The sequence below is a fragment of the Staurois parvus genome, unplaced genomic scaffold (genome assembly GCF_062004578.1).
Source record: "Staurois parvus isolate SC_StPar_1 unplaced genomic scaffold, SC_StPar_1.0 ptg000639l, whole genome shotgun sequence".
Lineage (NCBI taxonomy): Eukaryota > Metazoa > Chordata > Amphibia > Anura > Ranidae > Staurois > Staurois parvus.
The window spans coordinates 2,364,467-2,381,698 of NW_028318435.1; the positions used below are offsets into that span (position 1 = coordinate 2,364,467).

The 17,232-nt window shown below is 41.4% G+C and overlaps 1 protein-coding gene across 2 annotated transcripts in view; it reads left to right on the forward strand.

The window, feature by feature from the left end:
• The window catches only part of RNF150 (ring finger protein 150), a 211,307-nt gene that overhangs the window by 144,605 nt on the left and 49,470 nt on the right, over positions 1 to 17,232 (forward strand). For both annotated transcript variants that reach the window (XM_089693882.1, XM_089693881.1), the window contains exon 4: positions 5,608 to 5,690. In XM_089693882.1, coding sequence (XP_089550008.1) covers positions 5,608 to 5,690 — 83 coding nt within the window. The remainder of the gene's footprint in view (positions 1 to 5,607; positions 5,691 to 17,232) is intronic.

Sequence of the window (17,232 nt, forward strand, 5' to 3'; positions counted from 1 at the left end):
GCCCATGACAGATTACGGGCCTGGCAGCAGCATGAGGAGTCGGTACGAGGGCCCATGGCAGATTACGGGCCTGGCAGCAGCAATGGGAGGCCCGTAATCTGCCAGCACCCTATGACAAAATGGAACCCACCAGCAGTGTGAGGAGACCTGAAAGTGGCACATGGCAGAGTGTGGCGATGGAGACAGCAGCAATGGGAGACCGTACAGGGACCCATGACAAACTCTGGACCTGGCAGCAGCATGAGGAGTTGGTACGGGGGCCGATGGCAGATTACGGGCCTGGCAGATGACGACGAGGCTGCCAAGTGTGATCAGCCTCATCATCATCAATTAGGGTCTCCGCCTCACTACTAGCCCCCTCGGCTGCGTGTGGGTCAGGAGACAGACCTGTCTCTAGACCGGCTACCGAGCCACTCTCCTCGCCAGTACTTCTTCGCCTGGCTGCTGAAGAGGCGGATGTCTCCCCCCGTTCCTGACCGCCCTCTGTTAGCTCTTCCTCACTGTACAGTGGGGCTGAGCCCACAGCATGCGATACTTCGCTTGGTGAGGGAACACCAAAGGACAGGGGCAGGTAGAGGACACGTGATTTCAGTGGGCTTGGTCCCGGGCCATGCCAACTAACGGTTGTGTCTGACGTACCCACTGACCGTTGGCTGTAGGTGTCAGAGGTGACCTGGGAAGAGGAAGACGACCGAGCCAACCAATCGATGACGGCAGGGTTGTCGGTGGAGACACGACCGCTGGATGACACCGGGAGCACTGGCCTCTGGCTGCGACTAGTGCTGCCTCGACCCTTTCCTCTGCTGCCACGTCTGCTCGCTCCTGAAACATTGCCTCCTCTGCCACTCCTCTGCGTGTTGTCTGACATACTCTTTAATTCAACGATTCTGTGTCCCTGAGTAACGATTCTGTGTCCCTGAGTAACAATTCTGTGTCCCTGAGTAACGATTCTGTGTCTGTCCCTGAGTAACGATTCTGTGTCTGTCCCTGAGTAACGATTCTGTGTCCCTGAGTAACAATTCTGTGTCCCTGAGTAACAATTCTGTGTCCCTGAGTAACAATTCTGTGTCCCTGAGTAACGATTCTGTGTCCCTCAGTAACGATTCTGTGTCCCTCAGTAACGATTCTGTGTCCCTCAGTAACGATTCTGTGTCCCTGAGTAACGATTCTGTGTCCCTGAGTAACGATTCTGTGTCCCTCAGTAACGATTCTGTGTCTGTCCCCGAGTAACAATTCTGTGTCTGTCCCCGAGTAACAATTCTGTGTCTGTCCCCGAGTAACAATTCTGTGTCTGTCCCCGAGTAACAATTCTGTGTCTGTCCCCGAGTAACAATTCTGTGTCTGTCCCCGAGTAACAATTCTGTGTCTGTCCCTGAGTAACAATTCTGTGTCTGTCCCTGAGTAACAATTCTGTATCCCTGAGGTCTCTCTGGCCCTAACTCTGTCCCTAATACAGACAGGTCTGTCTCTCTTGAATGACCGGAGGCTAATGGAGAATTGTAAGATGGCCGCAATTTATAGCTCCACCATTACACAGTGCTGGCTGGCTGGCTGCTGATTGGCTAATGCGATCACATGTCATGAATGAATGCATTATGGGTCAGCGCGCCTTGTCTGCCACCTTCCCAGAGATCCCCGCTCCGTCGCCACACATGTCGCCGCCATTTTTGGGAAAATTCGATTCGTGCATCCAAAGTTTGCTAATTTTCGGATTTGGCGCGAATCGAATTTTTCCTGATCTTTGAAACGAATTCCACTTCGCCATGTTCGATTTGCTCATCTCTAGTAAGGACCATTCTCCGTGTAATTCGTCACTCCAAAGAACATGTCTCTACTGCTCTAGAGTCCAGTGGCAGCATGCTTTACACCAAAGCATCCGATGCTTTGCATTGCACTTGGTGATGTAAGACTTGGATGCAGCTGCTTGGCCATGGAAGCCCATTCCATTAGCTCTCTACACACTGTTGTTGTGCTAATCTGAAGGCAACACAAAGTTTGGAGGTCTTCAGCTACTAACTTTGCAGACAGTTGGTGAGTTGCTGTTGTTCCCTTTTTGCTTCCATGTGTTATAATACCACTAACGGTTGACCGTTGAATATTTAGTAGCAAGGAAATGTCACAGATGGACTTACTGCACAGGTGGCAACCTGTCACGGTACCACGCTTGAATTCACTGAGCTCCTGAGAACGACCCATTCTTTCACAAATGTTTGTAGAAGCAGTCCACATTCCTAGGTGCTTGATTTTATACACCTGTGTGACAACACTGAAGAAATGACACTTTGCTACAATGTAAAGTGGTGAGGGTACAGCTTGTATAACAGTGTAAATTTGCTGTCCCCTCAAAATAACTCAACACAGCCATTAATGTCTAAATCACTGGCAACAAAAGTGTGTACACCCCTAAGTGAAAATGTCCAAACTGAGCCCAATTAGCCATTTTCCCTCCCTGGTGTCATCTGACTTGTTAGTAATACAAGGTCTCAAGTGTGAATGGGGAGCAGGTGTGTTAAATTTGGTGTTATTGTGCTCTCTCATACTGGTCACTGGAAGTTCATCATAGCACCTCATGGCAAAGAACACTGAGGATCTGAAGAAAATAATTGTTGCTCTACATAAAGATTGCCTGGGCTATAAGAAGATTGCCAAGACCCTGAAACTGAGCTGCCAAGTCCATACAGCAGTCTAACAGGACAGGTTCCACTCAGAACAGGCCTCGCCATGATCGCCCAAAGAAGTTGAGTGCACGTGCTCAGCGTCCTATCCAGAGGTTGTCTTTGGGAAATAGATGTATGAGGTTGAAGGGGTGGGGGGTCAGCCTGTCAGTGCTCAGACCATACGCCGCACACTGCATCAAATTGGTCTGCATGGCTGTCATCCCAGAAGGAAGCCTCTTCTAAAGATGATGCCCAAGAAAGCATGCAAACCGTTTTTCTGAAGACAAGCAGACTAAGGACATGGATTACTGGAACCATGTCCTGTGCTCTGATGAGACCAAGATAAACTTATGTGGTTCAGATGGTGATGGGAGTGTCATGGTCTGGGGCTGCATGGGTGCTGCCGACATTGGGGAGCTACAGTTCATTGAGGGAACCATGAATGCCAACATGTACTTTGATATACTGAAGCAGAGCATGATCCTCTCTCTTCGGAGACTGGGCCACAGGGCACTATTCCAACAGAACGACCCCAAACACACCTCCAAGACTAGCACTGCCTTGCTAAAGAAGCTGAGGGTAAAGGTGATAGACTGGCCAAGCATGTCTCCAGACCTAAACCCTATTGAGCATCTGTGACGCATCCTCAAACGGAAGGTGGAGGAGCGCAAGGTCTCTAACATCCACCAGGTATGTGATGTCGTCATGGAAGAGTGGAAGAGGACTCCAGTGGCAACCTGTGAAGCTCTGGTGAATTCCATGTCCCAGAGGAAAAATAATGGTGGCCACACAAAATATTGACACTTTGGGCCCAATTTGGACATTTTCACTTAGGGGTGTTCTCACTTTTGTTGCCAGCGGTTTAGACATTAATGGCTGTGTGTTGAGTTATTTTGAGGGGACAGCAAATTTACACTGTTATACAAGCTATACACTCACTACTTTACATTGTAGCAAAGTGTCATTTCTTCAGTGTTGTCACATGAAAAGATAGAATAAAATATTTACAAAAATGTGAGGGGTGTACTCACTTCTGTGAGATACTGTGTGTAATTAATAAATATATATTCACATCAGTCCTTGCCCTCAAGGAGCTGAGAATCAAAGCTCCCTAACTCACATTCAAACATACAGTGGGGAAAATGATTATTTAATCCCCTGCAGATTTTGTACATTTGCCCACTTAAAAGAAATGAAGGTTCTATAATTTTTATCATAGGTGTATTTTAAATGATAGAGACAGAATATCAACCAAAAATCCAGAAAACACTTAATACAAATGTTATAAATTGAGTTGCAGTTCAGTGAGTAAAATAAGTATTTGATCCCCAAGCAAAACATAACTTAGTACTTAGTTGAGAAACCCTTCTTGGCAAGCACAGAGGTAAGACGTTTCTTGTAGCTGGTTACCAGGTTTGCACACCTCTCAGGAGGGATTTTCGTCGACTCTTCTTTACAGCATGGCTAAATGCTCACCAGCGCTAGGAGATCAGGAAAAAGGTGCAATACCCATCTTACTCCTGGATCTCTCTGTCGGTGTGCCCAGTCATAGAGCCATAGAAGTGTGATGGTAGAAAAAGGTCCAAGCAGTCCATCAAGTCTGCCCCATTATATGTTTAACTTATTGTCCGAGTATGGAAATAAGTCCCCTAGTAGTAAGGTAAGTATTACTTCTTATTCCTCATTGCTTAGCAACTAGTTAACAAAATGCGTGCATCTCTTCCTGTGAGGGTGTCCCACTGCAAGGTTTTATTTTATTTTATTTTTTTAATCTCCAGAGTTGTCATTCAAACAATCACACATTCCCTGGTTCATGTAAAGCTTTTTCATCAGTCTCTTAGATTGGACTGATTTGCTCCTGAATTCTTTATCTACCCTGAAGAAGATAATGATCTGTCTGCAAATTAAGTCATGACCTGCCACTTCACTGAGTTTAAAGCAGTATTAAACCTGAAACTAAAGATTTAATATATTGCAGCTTACCAATCATTAGATGTGGTAGCTTCATTAGTTTTGTTGAGGCTTTTCCCTCTCTGTTTTCACTTTGTGATCTGGCCAGTAATACATCTCCTGTATTAGAGTGAAGGAGCACAGGGGTCACATTTAAACAGCAGCATTGTCCGTTTGGAGGGAGGATATTGTTAAATGGACTAGCTGATTTAAATACACTAACAACTTTAAGCCAAACTTCAGCTCACACGTTGTAATCAGTTACTGCAAACAGTTTTTTTTTTTTCTTTTGGGATAAAGGTTTTATTTAAATAAATAAAACTGATCATTGTAAGCACCCCTGCCAGTGTTAAATGGTTTGTCTCATTTCTGTACACTGATACATCTGGAAGAGAATTTGTTCTTTTGAAAAACACCAGACATACTGATTTGATCACCAAGTGAAAAGAGAAGAAAGAATGCCTTAAAAAAAGAAAATTAATGCAGCCATTACATCTAAGAATTGGTAAGCTGCATTACAATAAATGTTTGCTTTTGAGTTTTTTACTGGTTTAAATGTCTTACAGTATTCACATTAGTGAAGAATTCCAAAGACTAAAGGCAGAAAGATGGCTGTTCTGCCTAGAGAAAGTATTCAAATTTTGCTTATAAATTAAATTCTTTCTTCATGCAGAAATAAAAACAGGGGTAATGGTTGCTGTGGTCAACATCTTCCACATTTCCTTCCAAACAGCATTTATCAAATTGCCATCTAGTTCAAATAACTGGTAAACAAAAAAATACCTTTAGAAGTGGGTTGGCTAGTTTTGACACAGTCATTCAAATAAAATTTTATTAGCATTGTGCTTATTTTGGGATTTTGTGTTTTTATAAAATGTTGGAGGAATCCCCTTCATTAAGAGCTTTGCTGTATTTCTTTAATTTTCTGCAGTTCTTCTGGTATGCTGGATAGAAGGGTCCACTTTACAAGCTTATCTAACTATTAGTGTCTTTCTAACAGGAGACAGAGCCAGATTTCGACAACTGCGCTGTATGCATTGAAGGATACAAGCCCAATGATGTTGTCCGAGTCTTGCCGTGTCGGTGAGTTCATGCATTGTTGGCATACTTTATGTCAAACTAAATATTTTGTTGGGTAAAACAATGTAGACCCTTATCGTAATTTTTTAAATATTGACTGATTTGGATCCCAAACCCAACTTCACATCATTTTTTTACATTTGTATTTACGTTTATTTAACAAATGGCAACCAATTGCAAATCATCTGTCAACAATATGATTTCAGTCAGTTTAAAAAAGGCAGGCTGTTACAGCCTATTGCAGTGTTCACTTCAGCTTTTTTTGTGTACCAAATAAGCTATGTTTCATTTTACTTTATTCTATATAGTCTTGGTCAGCTGTTGGCTCCTCCTGCTTTACTGTCTGTAAGTAACCATTAATCTTATTGTCTCACTTGCTTATTGTTTGTATGTCAGCCTAATGCGGGCCATAGATGAGATGAAAAGAAAAAAATTGCCGATTTTCGGATTGTTAGTGCGGTAATCGGTCGGCCGTTTTTCGTGATTTTTGACCTTTTAGATTATCGGTCCTGCTGGAAAATAATCGGCCAAATTTGTCTTTCTGCCGATTTTCATGGCAATGATTGACAAAATTGCCGATCTTTTTTCCGATATTTAAAAATGCGCATGAGCAGTGACATGAAAGAAGAAGAAAAGGAAAAAAATAGAATATGAATGAAAAGAAGAAATCGAATATGAAGAGGAAAAGAAGAAATAGAATATGAAGAAGAAAAAAAAAAGAATTTCAGTCCGATATTATATTTGACATTTAAAAGTATAGCAACATTGTATCTATTTGCATCCGAATAGAAACATCTGTATCCGAAATGGATACAATTAGATACAATGTTGCAACTTTTTCTTCTTCTGCATATTCTATTTCTTCTTTTTATTTGTATTCTATTTCTTCTTCTTCTTCATATTCTATTTCTTCTACTTCTGCATATTCTATTTCATTCTCTTCTGCATATGCATATATTCTATATAATTGCCGGCCGTAGACGGGATGAAAATCAGCCGTCCTTTTTTACCAATAGTGGTAATGTCGGCTGATAGAACGACCGATTTTCGTTTTTTTAAAAAAAAAAAGCCAGTTTTCTCCCTGTCTATGGCCTGCATACGTTTCCTAGTCAACATACAACCATTAACCCCTCCAGTTCTGCAGCTGGTTCATGAGTAACCCTTTGCTAGTTCTGGTTTCACTTGCATACTGATTGTATGACAGTCTGCAGTGACCTAGACATAGACTGAGCCCCTCCAGCACTGCAGTTGGTTAGTGAAAAACTCTTGCTGCTATTGTCTTGCTTGCATACTGTTTCTATGATGGCCTGCAGTGACCTAGACACAGTTGACCATTGACCCCGCCTGCTCTGCAGTCTATCTGGATGTAACCCTCGCTGGTAATGTCCCACTTGCATGTTGTTTGTATGGCAGCCTCTGGTGACCTAAATCGGCCATTTATGGATCAAAATTTGGCCAGTTCAGCAGTGACCGGATGAATTTCGAGCCATGTATGAGCAAGCTGGTTGTACACAAGTCGATCAATCAATCGACTTGTGTACAATTAGCCTCTTGAAAATTTTTCTCTTAATCAGTGCTGGCAGCTATAGCCAGTGGTGCTGATGAGTGTATTCTAATGGCAGGGAAATCTCCTTGCTGTTAGATTATAAAAGCTCAGCTGGAGGGATTTCTGCAGCCTCACATTCCCCCATCTACATATCCACCCACTGGTTGAGCGGAAAAAAAAATGACTGGTGTATGGCCAGCTTAAGTCACAATCTGCATTAACCCCTCCTGCTCCACAGCTGGGTTGTGAATGACCCTTTATGATAAGGTCTCACTTATGTATACTGATTCAGATCTCAGGGATTGCAAGCAGGCTTCTTTGCCTTCTAGTCCAGAGTCCATCTCTGAATTCCCTCAACTGCTGTTAGGGGGAGTGTATGATATCTTTTTGGATTAGATGGCGAGGTTTGATCTGTGGACAAACTATGGTTAACGATACCTCTTTTTGAACCTTATTTGAGGCAGTTTGTGCATGCCTAGACCGGGAGCTACCTGCATTTGCTATTTCTAGTTACCAACCTGGGCTGTCAAAAGACCCTTGACTAATTTGACAATTTTTTAGTGCATTCATTATTGCAACTGAAGCTCATGCCTATGTTGCCAGGATAGGGAATGTTTTACACCTAATCTCCACACAGGGTTTTCTGTGGGTGCACATGTGGAAGACCCTGTGAATCATTTGGAACAAAAATGCTTCTACGTGTGCCCTTCTATGGAGAACATCTTTTGGCGCATAGTGGGACAACTTTGCCAAGAACATTTTTATATTCTTTCTGAAAAAGTTATCCAGAGGCTACCAGCTAGAATTTTGGTTTCTGTCTCCACAATATTATTGGCCTTTCATGCTGCTCTGGCAAAGCTCCTCCCTCAGGGGGTTGTGGTCGTTGTCCCAGAAAAAAAGATAGGTTTCTACTCAAACATTTTCACCGTTCCTAAAAAAAAAAAAAAAAAAAAGGAAAAATTCTCCCTATTCTAGGTTTTCCATATCATCCTGCAAGTACACAAATTCTGTATTAAATCTACCATATCCATTGTTGCCTTCTTTCCTGCAAGAGACTTCTAAACCTGTGGCAAACTGAGATACCTACTTACATGTGCCCCTTTTCCCAACTCATCTATGCTCCCTGCTTTTTATTGTGGATACACAACATTGCTAGTTTGTTGCTTTTCCCTTTGGCCTGTCCTTCACACCTTTTTACTTTTCTGGCTCTGTTTAGCTCTCAGGGCATCCCCTTAGTAGGATATTTGGATGACCTCTTCTGAAGTAATGGTCATCTCAGACACTGCTAGCAAATATTTTACGGACTATGCACACCCTACAGTGATTCAAGTGGATCCTGAAACTCCAGAATCATCCCTGAATCCATATCATCGCTTGAGTGTCTAGGCTCGGTCTTGTTTTTGACATGAACCTATCCAGGGTTTCTCTTCACCTGGAAAAGGAACCTTATTCTCCACTCCAGTGTTCAGGCTCTGCATTCCAGGAGCCAAATGACCCTTCGTTTTTGCATTAGGGTTGTGGGCCTAATGGAATAATCCTTGAAACTGTTCCATACAGCCATCTTTTCTATAGACTATTGCAAGTCAACATTCTGGCAGCATGTGATGAGGGTACAGTCCCTGGATTGTCATTCACGCCTGAATGGCAGAACCAGGTCTACCCTGGCATGGTGTGTCACAAATTTGACACTGGAAATGGGAAAGTCTTTCCCACCACCATTTTGTTTAAGGTACTCAAAATGGATGCAAGCCTATTAGGCTGCAAGAGTCCTAGGTACCCTTGTGGTTCAGGGGACTTGGTCATTTAGAGGTCCCTCATCTGCCAGTCAATATTCTGTTACTCAGGAAAATTTTGTTCGTTACCACCTCAACACTTGACCTCTCATTGGCAGTGGCATACATTAGCTGTCTAGGAGGCACCAGATAAATCTTGCGGTGCTTCTCGGCCATTCCAGCATCTGTTTTTCAGTTTGCAAGGCTACTACCTGGTCTTCTGTTCACAATTTTGCTATTTTGCTAGGTGGACATTCAGGCCTCAGCTGATGCCAGCTTTGGTCATAAGTTTTTTTTTTTTTTTTTTTTTTTTTCTTTTCAGCTACTCGGTAAGCCTTCTTGAGCCCTTCTATTTTTCTATTTTTTTTGTTTTGTTTTGTTTTGTTTTCATATCCTTGTGGGTAGTCTGTTTTACTTTTTGTCTACTGTGTGCCCACACCTTAGTTGGGCTGCTTCTGAACACCCCAGTGTTCTAGAATACTATCCTGTGTCCTGTAATATACAATTACAAAATTGGGATTTTTGTTTTACCTGTAACGTCCTTTCATCAATCACTGCTGTCATTGCTTGTAAAACAACTGCGGCAAACAGAACGGGTTGTCTTGTGTTTCCTTAGTTTTGCTTGCCAGTGTCCAATTCTCTTGAAGGTGGCAGTATAATTCAGTGTTTCAGGAATAATATGTATTCTTTGTACTGTACTGTACTTCAAAGGAAGTATTTTACAGGTAAGACAAAAATCCTTTTTCTTTTTTTCGCACAACTACAAAGCACAAAACCACCTAAATACCTTATAGCATCACAGAAGAGCTGAAAAGGCATATACTTGACCATCCCAGCTTTAATATCTTTCAGGGAATCGAACAGCAAGATTGCACCTCCTGCTACCATAATTGAAGGCCAGGTAGCTATGTAACCCTGGCCTTTAATTTTATTTTACAATCTTTAAACTGCTGAAAATAAGGGCTTGTAACTTCAGGAGAAGGTGGCAGTGCTGATACTCTGCTATAGAGATCTCACTGCTGATTCCACTCAGGCATTTAAGAAGTCATTTAAGAAGATAATCTATGCACCTTTTGTTGAGAAAAATTATAGGAAAATTTTAATTGTTAGCACATCAATAACTGAAATTTCACTGATTGGTTAATACTAGATAGTTAAATCCCCTAATAATCATTTATTTCCCTTGTAAATTTTTTTGGTGAGATCTTTGTGCTACAGTTCCTGGGTCTGCAGACCTGCTTAGACCACTGTAAGCTAGTCCTGCTTTTCCTGCTAAATTGCCTATTTATTTTATGTTATGAAGAACACACAAGGGTGGGCAGGTAGTCCCTGCTGGACAGTAGCAGAGTTTGGACATATAGTGGTTGAATGAGATAAAGGTGAATGTCCTTGCATGGCCTAGGTAGAGTGCAGACTTAAACTCCATTGAAAATCTGTGGAATGACTGAAAGACTGCAGTCCACAAACATCACCATCAAATGTGACTAAACTTCAGCAGTTCTGTAAAGAAGAGTGGGCAAATATTGCAAAGTCTAGAAGTCAAAGTTAGTAGAGACATAGCCCAACAGACTAAAGTTGTTAAAGATGTAATTACAGCAAAAGATGGTTCAACAAAATGCTAACACAAAGGGGTGATCCTTTTTTTCAACTCAGTGATTCTGTTTTTGAATTTTTCTGAGTTTGATGTCATAAGTTGTAGTTGAGTAAATACAGCTGAATAAAACAAAAACTGTGTCTGTCTTCATTTCAGGCTGCAAAGCAACAAAATGTGATTATTATAAAGGGAGGGTGATTATTTTCTATTTTTCTATACCCACTCTATAAGAAGCCAGGGCCTGACTTTGCCTACATGGCACCACATGTGATTAAAATATAATTTCTACTTGGATTGAACCTTTAACTCATTAAAGGAGAAGTACAGCTAAAGCTATTTTTGGCTGTACTTCTCCTGTGGACCATAGGCGTGCAGTTAGTTCTGCACTTCTTCTGTGACCTCTTTTCAGCTGACAGCGGACTGCAGTCTGCTGTTGGCTGACGTTACTCAGCTGGTCCAGGCTGGGAAAAGATCCTGACTTCAAAGTTGGGATCCACTCCACAGTAGATATACAGAATCTATTTTTACAGGGTGGCTTTAATTTAATTTTAATCTTCTAGTAACAGTAACTTAAAGGGCCAGCGTTGTCTTCTAAATAGTGCCATTGCTTGCTACATCAATGAAGTGTAGAGTGCACAAATATACATTATAGTAAGTTGATGAATGACTTTTTTTTTTTTTTTTTTTTTTTAATTTAAATATTTATTGAATTTTTCATGTTAATACAAGTACCAAAAAAGGGAAATAATTCTCATACAAATAGACATTTATAACATTTCTATCTTTCCCTTACTAAGAACTCTTTTCTTTCCCATCCCACTACCCCCCCTTCCCGTCCCTCATCCTCCCTCCTCCCCCTCTGCAGACTCTAGCCCATTCTAATCACTTGAGGCTTATTAATTTTTTGCTAACCTCCTAGTTCATATTTTCCTATATTTCTCTTTCAATCCCGCTCTTTCCCACTTTTCCCATCTCCTAAAATAAACTCTCATCCTATCTTCCTGCATATGGTATGATCTTTCCATTCTACCTATCTGGTTTACTCTATTAATCCAGTCTTCCTCCTTCAGTACCTCAGGTCTCCGCCAAAACTTGGGTATCAACCCCTTCGCCGCATTCAAAAAGTACCATATACCTGAATCTTTATATTTATTTACTGATGTCTCCACATTGTGTAGGAGGCACGTCGTTGGGTCTAACCCTATGTCAATTTCAGTTATTTCTTCAATCAATTTGACTATTATCTTCCAAAAAGCCTGGATTTTCGGACATTCCCACCATATGTGAAACACCGTGCCTATCTCTCCACATCCTCTCCAACACATATTTGAATTTTCCCCATTCATTTTGTGCTCTACACTCGGTGTGATGTGCCATCGTGTCGCACACTTATAATTAACCTCAACCTCTCTCATACTAACATTATCGTGTATCAATCTAAACATCTTTCTCTGTCTATCTTCATCAAACCCAACACCCATATCCCTTTCCCATTTTGTTATAAAAGTTAACTTTGTGTTTGTGTCTAATTCTGTGAGTATTCTATACACTTTTGAAATACCGTGTTTCCCATCCCTTCGTGTCTCTAACAACCTTTCAAACATATTCCACTCCTGTTTTAGTCTCAGGGGTTTCGGCAGATTTCCAATAAAACATTTCAATTGATGATATTTCCACTCATCTATTCTAAAAATATCTCCCTTCTTCTCTATTAAATCTTTAAGTGATCTCAATTCCCCATCCACCAAAACATCTCTCAGTTGGGTATCCTCCTTTCTAAACCATCTCCCTGATATCTTATTCTTTCCCGGGGGAAAGTACTCAGTATTTGTGAGAGGCATTAATATAGAATTAAATTCCCATTTCATGTTTTTGTGTAAATTGTCCCATACCCTAAAGACATTTAAAGTGTAGATACTTGTCCTTTCTTTACTTCCCCTGAACTGTGGTGGGACCCATATCATCTGACTCAATCTAATGCCACTAAGATCATTTTCAATTGTTACCCAACTTTTCCCCTTATGGTTAAATGTCCAGTCATATATTCTTGCTAAAACCACTGCTTTATAGTATCTCTTGACATCTGGTAGACCCAATCCCCCTTTCTCTTTAGTCCTACTCAATGTTTCATATGCTATTCTAGGTTTTTTATTCTTCCATATGTATCTTGTTAACATTTTTTTCATTATCTTAAAGAAGGCTTCTGGAATTTTAATTGGTACCATTTGAAATATATACAGTATTTTAGGCATAATTACCATTTTGACTAGGTTTATACATACTATCCAGGATGGACTTCCTCCTTCTAATCTTTTTAAATCTTCCCTGATCTCATTTATCAAAGAGATATAGTTTAATCTATACAAATGCTTAGATGAGGCAGTGAGTTTTATTCCTAGATATTTTATCTCTTTTTCTCTCCATATAAAGGGGAATTCTTTTTGTAGTTTTTCTTTTTCATTCTTTGATATATTAATATTCAAGATCTCTGTTTTCGTTGGATTAATTTTTAAATTTGATAGTTCACCGTACTCCTTCAGAATCTTCATTATATTTGGGAGAGTTATTCGGGGATTCCCCACATAGAACAATAAGTCGTCCGCAAAGGCTGCTACTCTATGTTCTATGGATTCTATCTGAATTCCCTTTACCGATCCACTGTTTCTTATTATTGACAACAGAGGTTCAAGTGGCAATACATATAGCAGAGGGGACAGTGGACAGCCCTGTCTTGTACCATTAGACATTCCAATGGGTTCTGATCTCTCCCCATTTACCGTAATGATTGCAGTAGGCTCCCTATATAGTTTACTTATCCACTCTCGCATTCTATCGCCTATCCCCAGCACTTTTAAGTTGTCCATCATAAAGCCCCAGTCCACTCTGTCAAATGCCTTCTCTGCATCAATTGACAAGAGCACCACCGGGGCTTTCCCTTTTCTACTTTTCTGAATAAGCATCAGGGTTCTCAAGCCATTATCTCTACCTTCTCTCCCCGGTACAAAGCCCACCTGGTCTCCATGGATCCATTCAGGCATCAGATCCCTCAACCTGTTTGCTAACACCTTTGCATACAGTTTAGTATCTGTGTTCAATAATGAGATAGGTCTATAGCTGGAGCACTGAGATGGATCTTTTCCCTCTTTGTGAATAAGTACTACATGGGCCTGTAGGGATTCTCTCCTCACTTCCATCCCACCTCCCAGAGCATTCATATATTTCTCCAGCTTGGGTAACAGTACTTCACTAAATTTCTTATAGTACTTAACTGTATAGCCATCCGGGCCTGGGCTTTTTCCCCCCCCTGTGCTTCTTAATGCTATTTTAATTTCTTCCTGGGAAATTTCTGCGTCTAGGGAGTTCAACTGTGCTTCACTTAGTTTTGGTAATCCCGCATTTTTTAAGTACATCATCTTTTTTTCATTAATTCCCTCTTGAGCTTCTTTTAGCGGGCCTTGGAGACTAATATTATATAACTTTTTGTAATACTCCGTAAACACTTTAATAATCTCTTTATTTGAGTGGACCAACTCCCCCTTTGGACTTTTTATCTTTTCTATATAATTCCTATTTTTCTTTTTATTCAAAGCTCTCATTAGATATCTTCCTGGTCTGTCTCCCCATCTATATCTCTCGTTCAGAACCCTGTTGTATACTCTTCTCTTCTCCTCATCCATCAATCTCTCTAGCTCATCTTTTTTATCCAATAACTTCTGTCTCGTATCTTTTGTTATTTTCTTCTTATGGATCTGCTCCAAGTCCAATATTTCTTTTAAAAGCCCACTGACCCTCTCTCTTCTTTCTTTTTTCTTCCTTGCTCCTGCCGCTATCAAGATTCCTCTTATGAATACCTTGTGGCTTTCCCAGACTGTAGCTATCGATACTTCTTCTGTTTTGTTCTCCTTAAAGTATACCTTAATCTCTTTCTCGATTTTCTGAACTAAATCCTCATCCAGAACAAGAACCTCATTTAACCTCCACCCTAATCCTCCCGTCCACCTTCTTCCCCATCCCATTTTCATTACGACCGGAGCATGATCCGAGAACGTCCTTGCCTCTATGTCAATATTAACCAGATGATATATAAGTTGATGGTCTATTAAGATGTAATCTAATCTCGAGTATATCTCATGTGCATTAGAGAAGAAGGTATAGTCTCTGTCTTTCATATGCATTATTCTCCAGGTGTCCACTAGTTGATATTCATGCATCACTTTTTTCAAAGCTCTCAGAGACCTACCCCCCTCTCTTTGCACGGAAGAGGTATTATCCTTTTGTGGGTCCATACAGAAATTTAGGTCTCCAGCTACTATCAAGCGCCCTTTTTTAAATTCCATTAATTTTTTCAACAGACCCTTCATATACATCTCCGGGTTTTTATTAGGGCAGTATATATTGGCTAAAGTACAGTCAATCCCCTGAAGTCTACCTTTTAAGAATAAAAACCTCCCCTCCGGGTCGGTTCTTCTATCCTCCAGCTCAAATCTCATATTCTTTGCCAAACCTATTGCAACCCCTTTTGCCCTTTTAATTGGAGAATCTGCATAGTACCATGTTGGGTAGTGTTTGGGTTTCAATTTCACGTTTGCCTCTATCTCAAAGTGCGTCTCCTGTAAAAATACCACTGACGTAGCCCTATGATGTAACTCATTAAACATCCTAAATCTCTTCCCTGGACAACTCAGCCCGTTCACATTATAGGTTATAAACTGTATTTCTTCCATCATTCCCAATTAACTCCAACTCTCTTCCAGATTGCCTCTTCCTCTTTATCCCTTCTGTCATGCAGAGTATTGACCCAATACCTCCTCCCCTGCCTCCCTCCCACCCAACTCCCGTCCCCTCCCCCCTCCCTCCCATTCTCCCTCTCTTCCCACCAACCCTCCCCTCCATCCCCTCCCCCCCAACCTCACCACCATCCCTCCCCCCCCTCCCCCCTCTTTTTAGGCCTTCACTTTGCCTATTCATCATTTGTGGAACTAACATCCACCTTTGATTTGGTCCTTAGGGCTACACTCCTCCCATGGCTAGCCTCCCCTCCGTCCAGATCTCCCCATTGACCCCTTTCTATTTGTACTTCTTAACAAGAAGGGGGAGAGTTATAGCAAAGCTAGAGGAGTGAAGGAGGAAACGAGGCAGAATAGGGACACGGAGGGGCAGAGAGAGGAAAAAAAAAAAAATAACACAACCCTCTCTCCCCTCCACTCCCCCCTCCGCCTTACCTCCCCCCCTCCACCAGTCTCCACTCATCCCCTCTCCTTAGTCCAATTCCCCCATGTTCTTCTTTCCATTCATTAATTTCAATTCTCTGCATTTCCAGTCTATCACAAAAGTTTCTCAAGTCCTCTGGGAACCTCAAATGGGCTGTTGTTCCATTTTTCCATCCTATTAAACACTCCGGTACCCCCCATCTATATTGCACCTTCTGTTTTCTCATCTGCTCCAGCAAAGGCCTCAGAGCTCTCCTTCTCCAGAGAGTCTCCGATGACAAGTCTGCATATATTTGAATGTCCATTTCTCTGTATTTTATTACTGGTTTTCCTTTAGTTTTCCTCCAAATTCTTTCCCTTTACTGCAGATCCCTAAATTTAACCAGTATGTCTCTCGGCCTATTCTTCTCATGGTTCCCCTGGATTTTCCCATTTCTGGAGATTCCTTCTATATTGATCCTTTCCATATCAGAGTTTCCCATTATATAGTTGAGTAATTTGCCAACCACCTCTTCCATTAGTTCTCCTTTTAGGCTTTCCGGTACCCCTCTTATCTTTATATTTCTCCTTCTTTCTCTATTCTCTTGGATTTCCGTCTTTATACCGCAATTTTTCCTGAACTTTTTCCATATTGATTATCTTGTTTTCTAGTTTGGATATGATCTGGGTCTGATTTTTAACTTTCTGCTCCGTTTCCTCCACTCTTAACAACAGCTGGCCCAGATCACTCCGAATTTTTACCATTTCTTGCTTTATTGTTCTCTCCAGTTCTTTAAACATTTCTGTCATCTCTTTTTTTATTTGGGATTTGTAGGTCTTTTTCTGTCTCTGATATTTGTTGATTACTACTGTCCAAATCCATTACTTGTTTGGGGCTACTTTGAATACTTAATTCTAGATCTCCTTTGTCATTTCTGCTCTGGGGCCTTTCCGGGGTCCCGTTTCCCAGGGATATGTACCTTTTAATTGTACCCGTTTTTGGGTCCCTTTAGGCCCAATTCCTTTTACACTTTTGTTCTTCATTGCTGCTGGACCTTTTATTATTTGCTCATGGATTCGTGTTTCACCAAAAAAAAAAAAAAAAATCTATGTGATATAAAACTGGAAATCCCAGGCCTGTCTGTTAACTTTCTGTGTATTTCTTTGCCAGCACCATATATTCTTCTCTTCTTTATATTCTCTGGGGGTCCCCTCTGTTCTCTCACTCTCTGCTTTCCTTCAGCTTAACACAATTCCTCCCATATCATCACAGTTTTTTATCATCACAGTTTTTTTTTATTTTGAGGACACAGCCGGAGTCACTCACCCTCCCTGCGCCTCTCATGGGATTTATCCAGAGCTCCTCCGATGAATTGGCTCTCTTGCTCGCAGGGGGACCCTCCAGGAGTTTCCAGGGCTTTCCCCCCCCCTTCCTTGTTTGGAA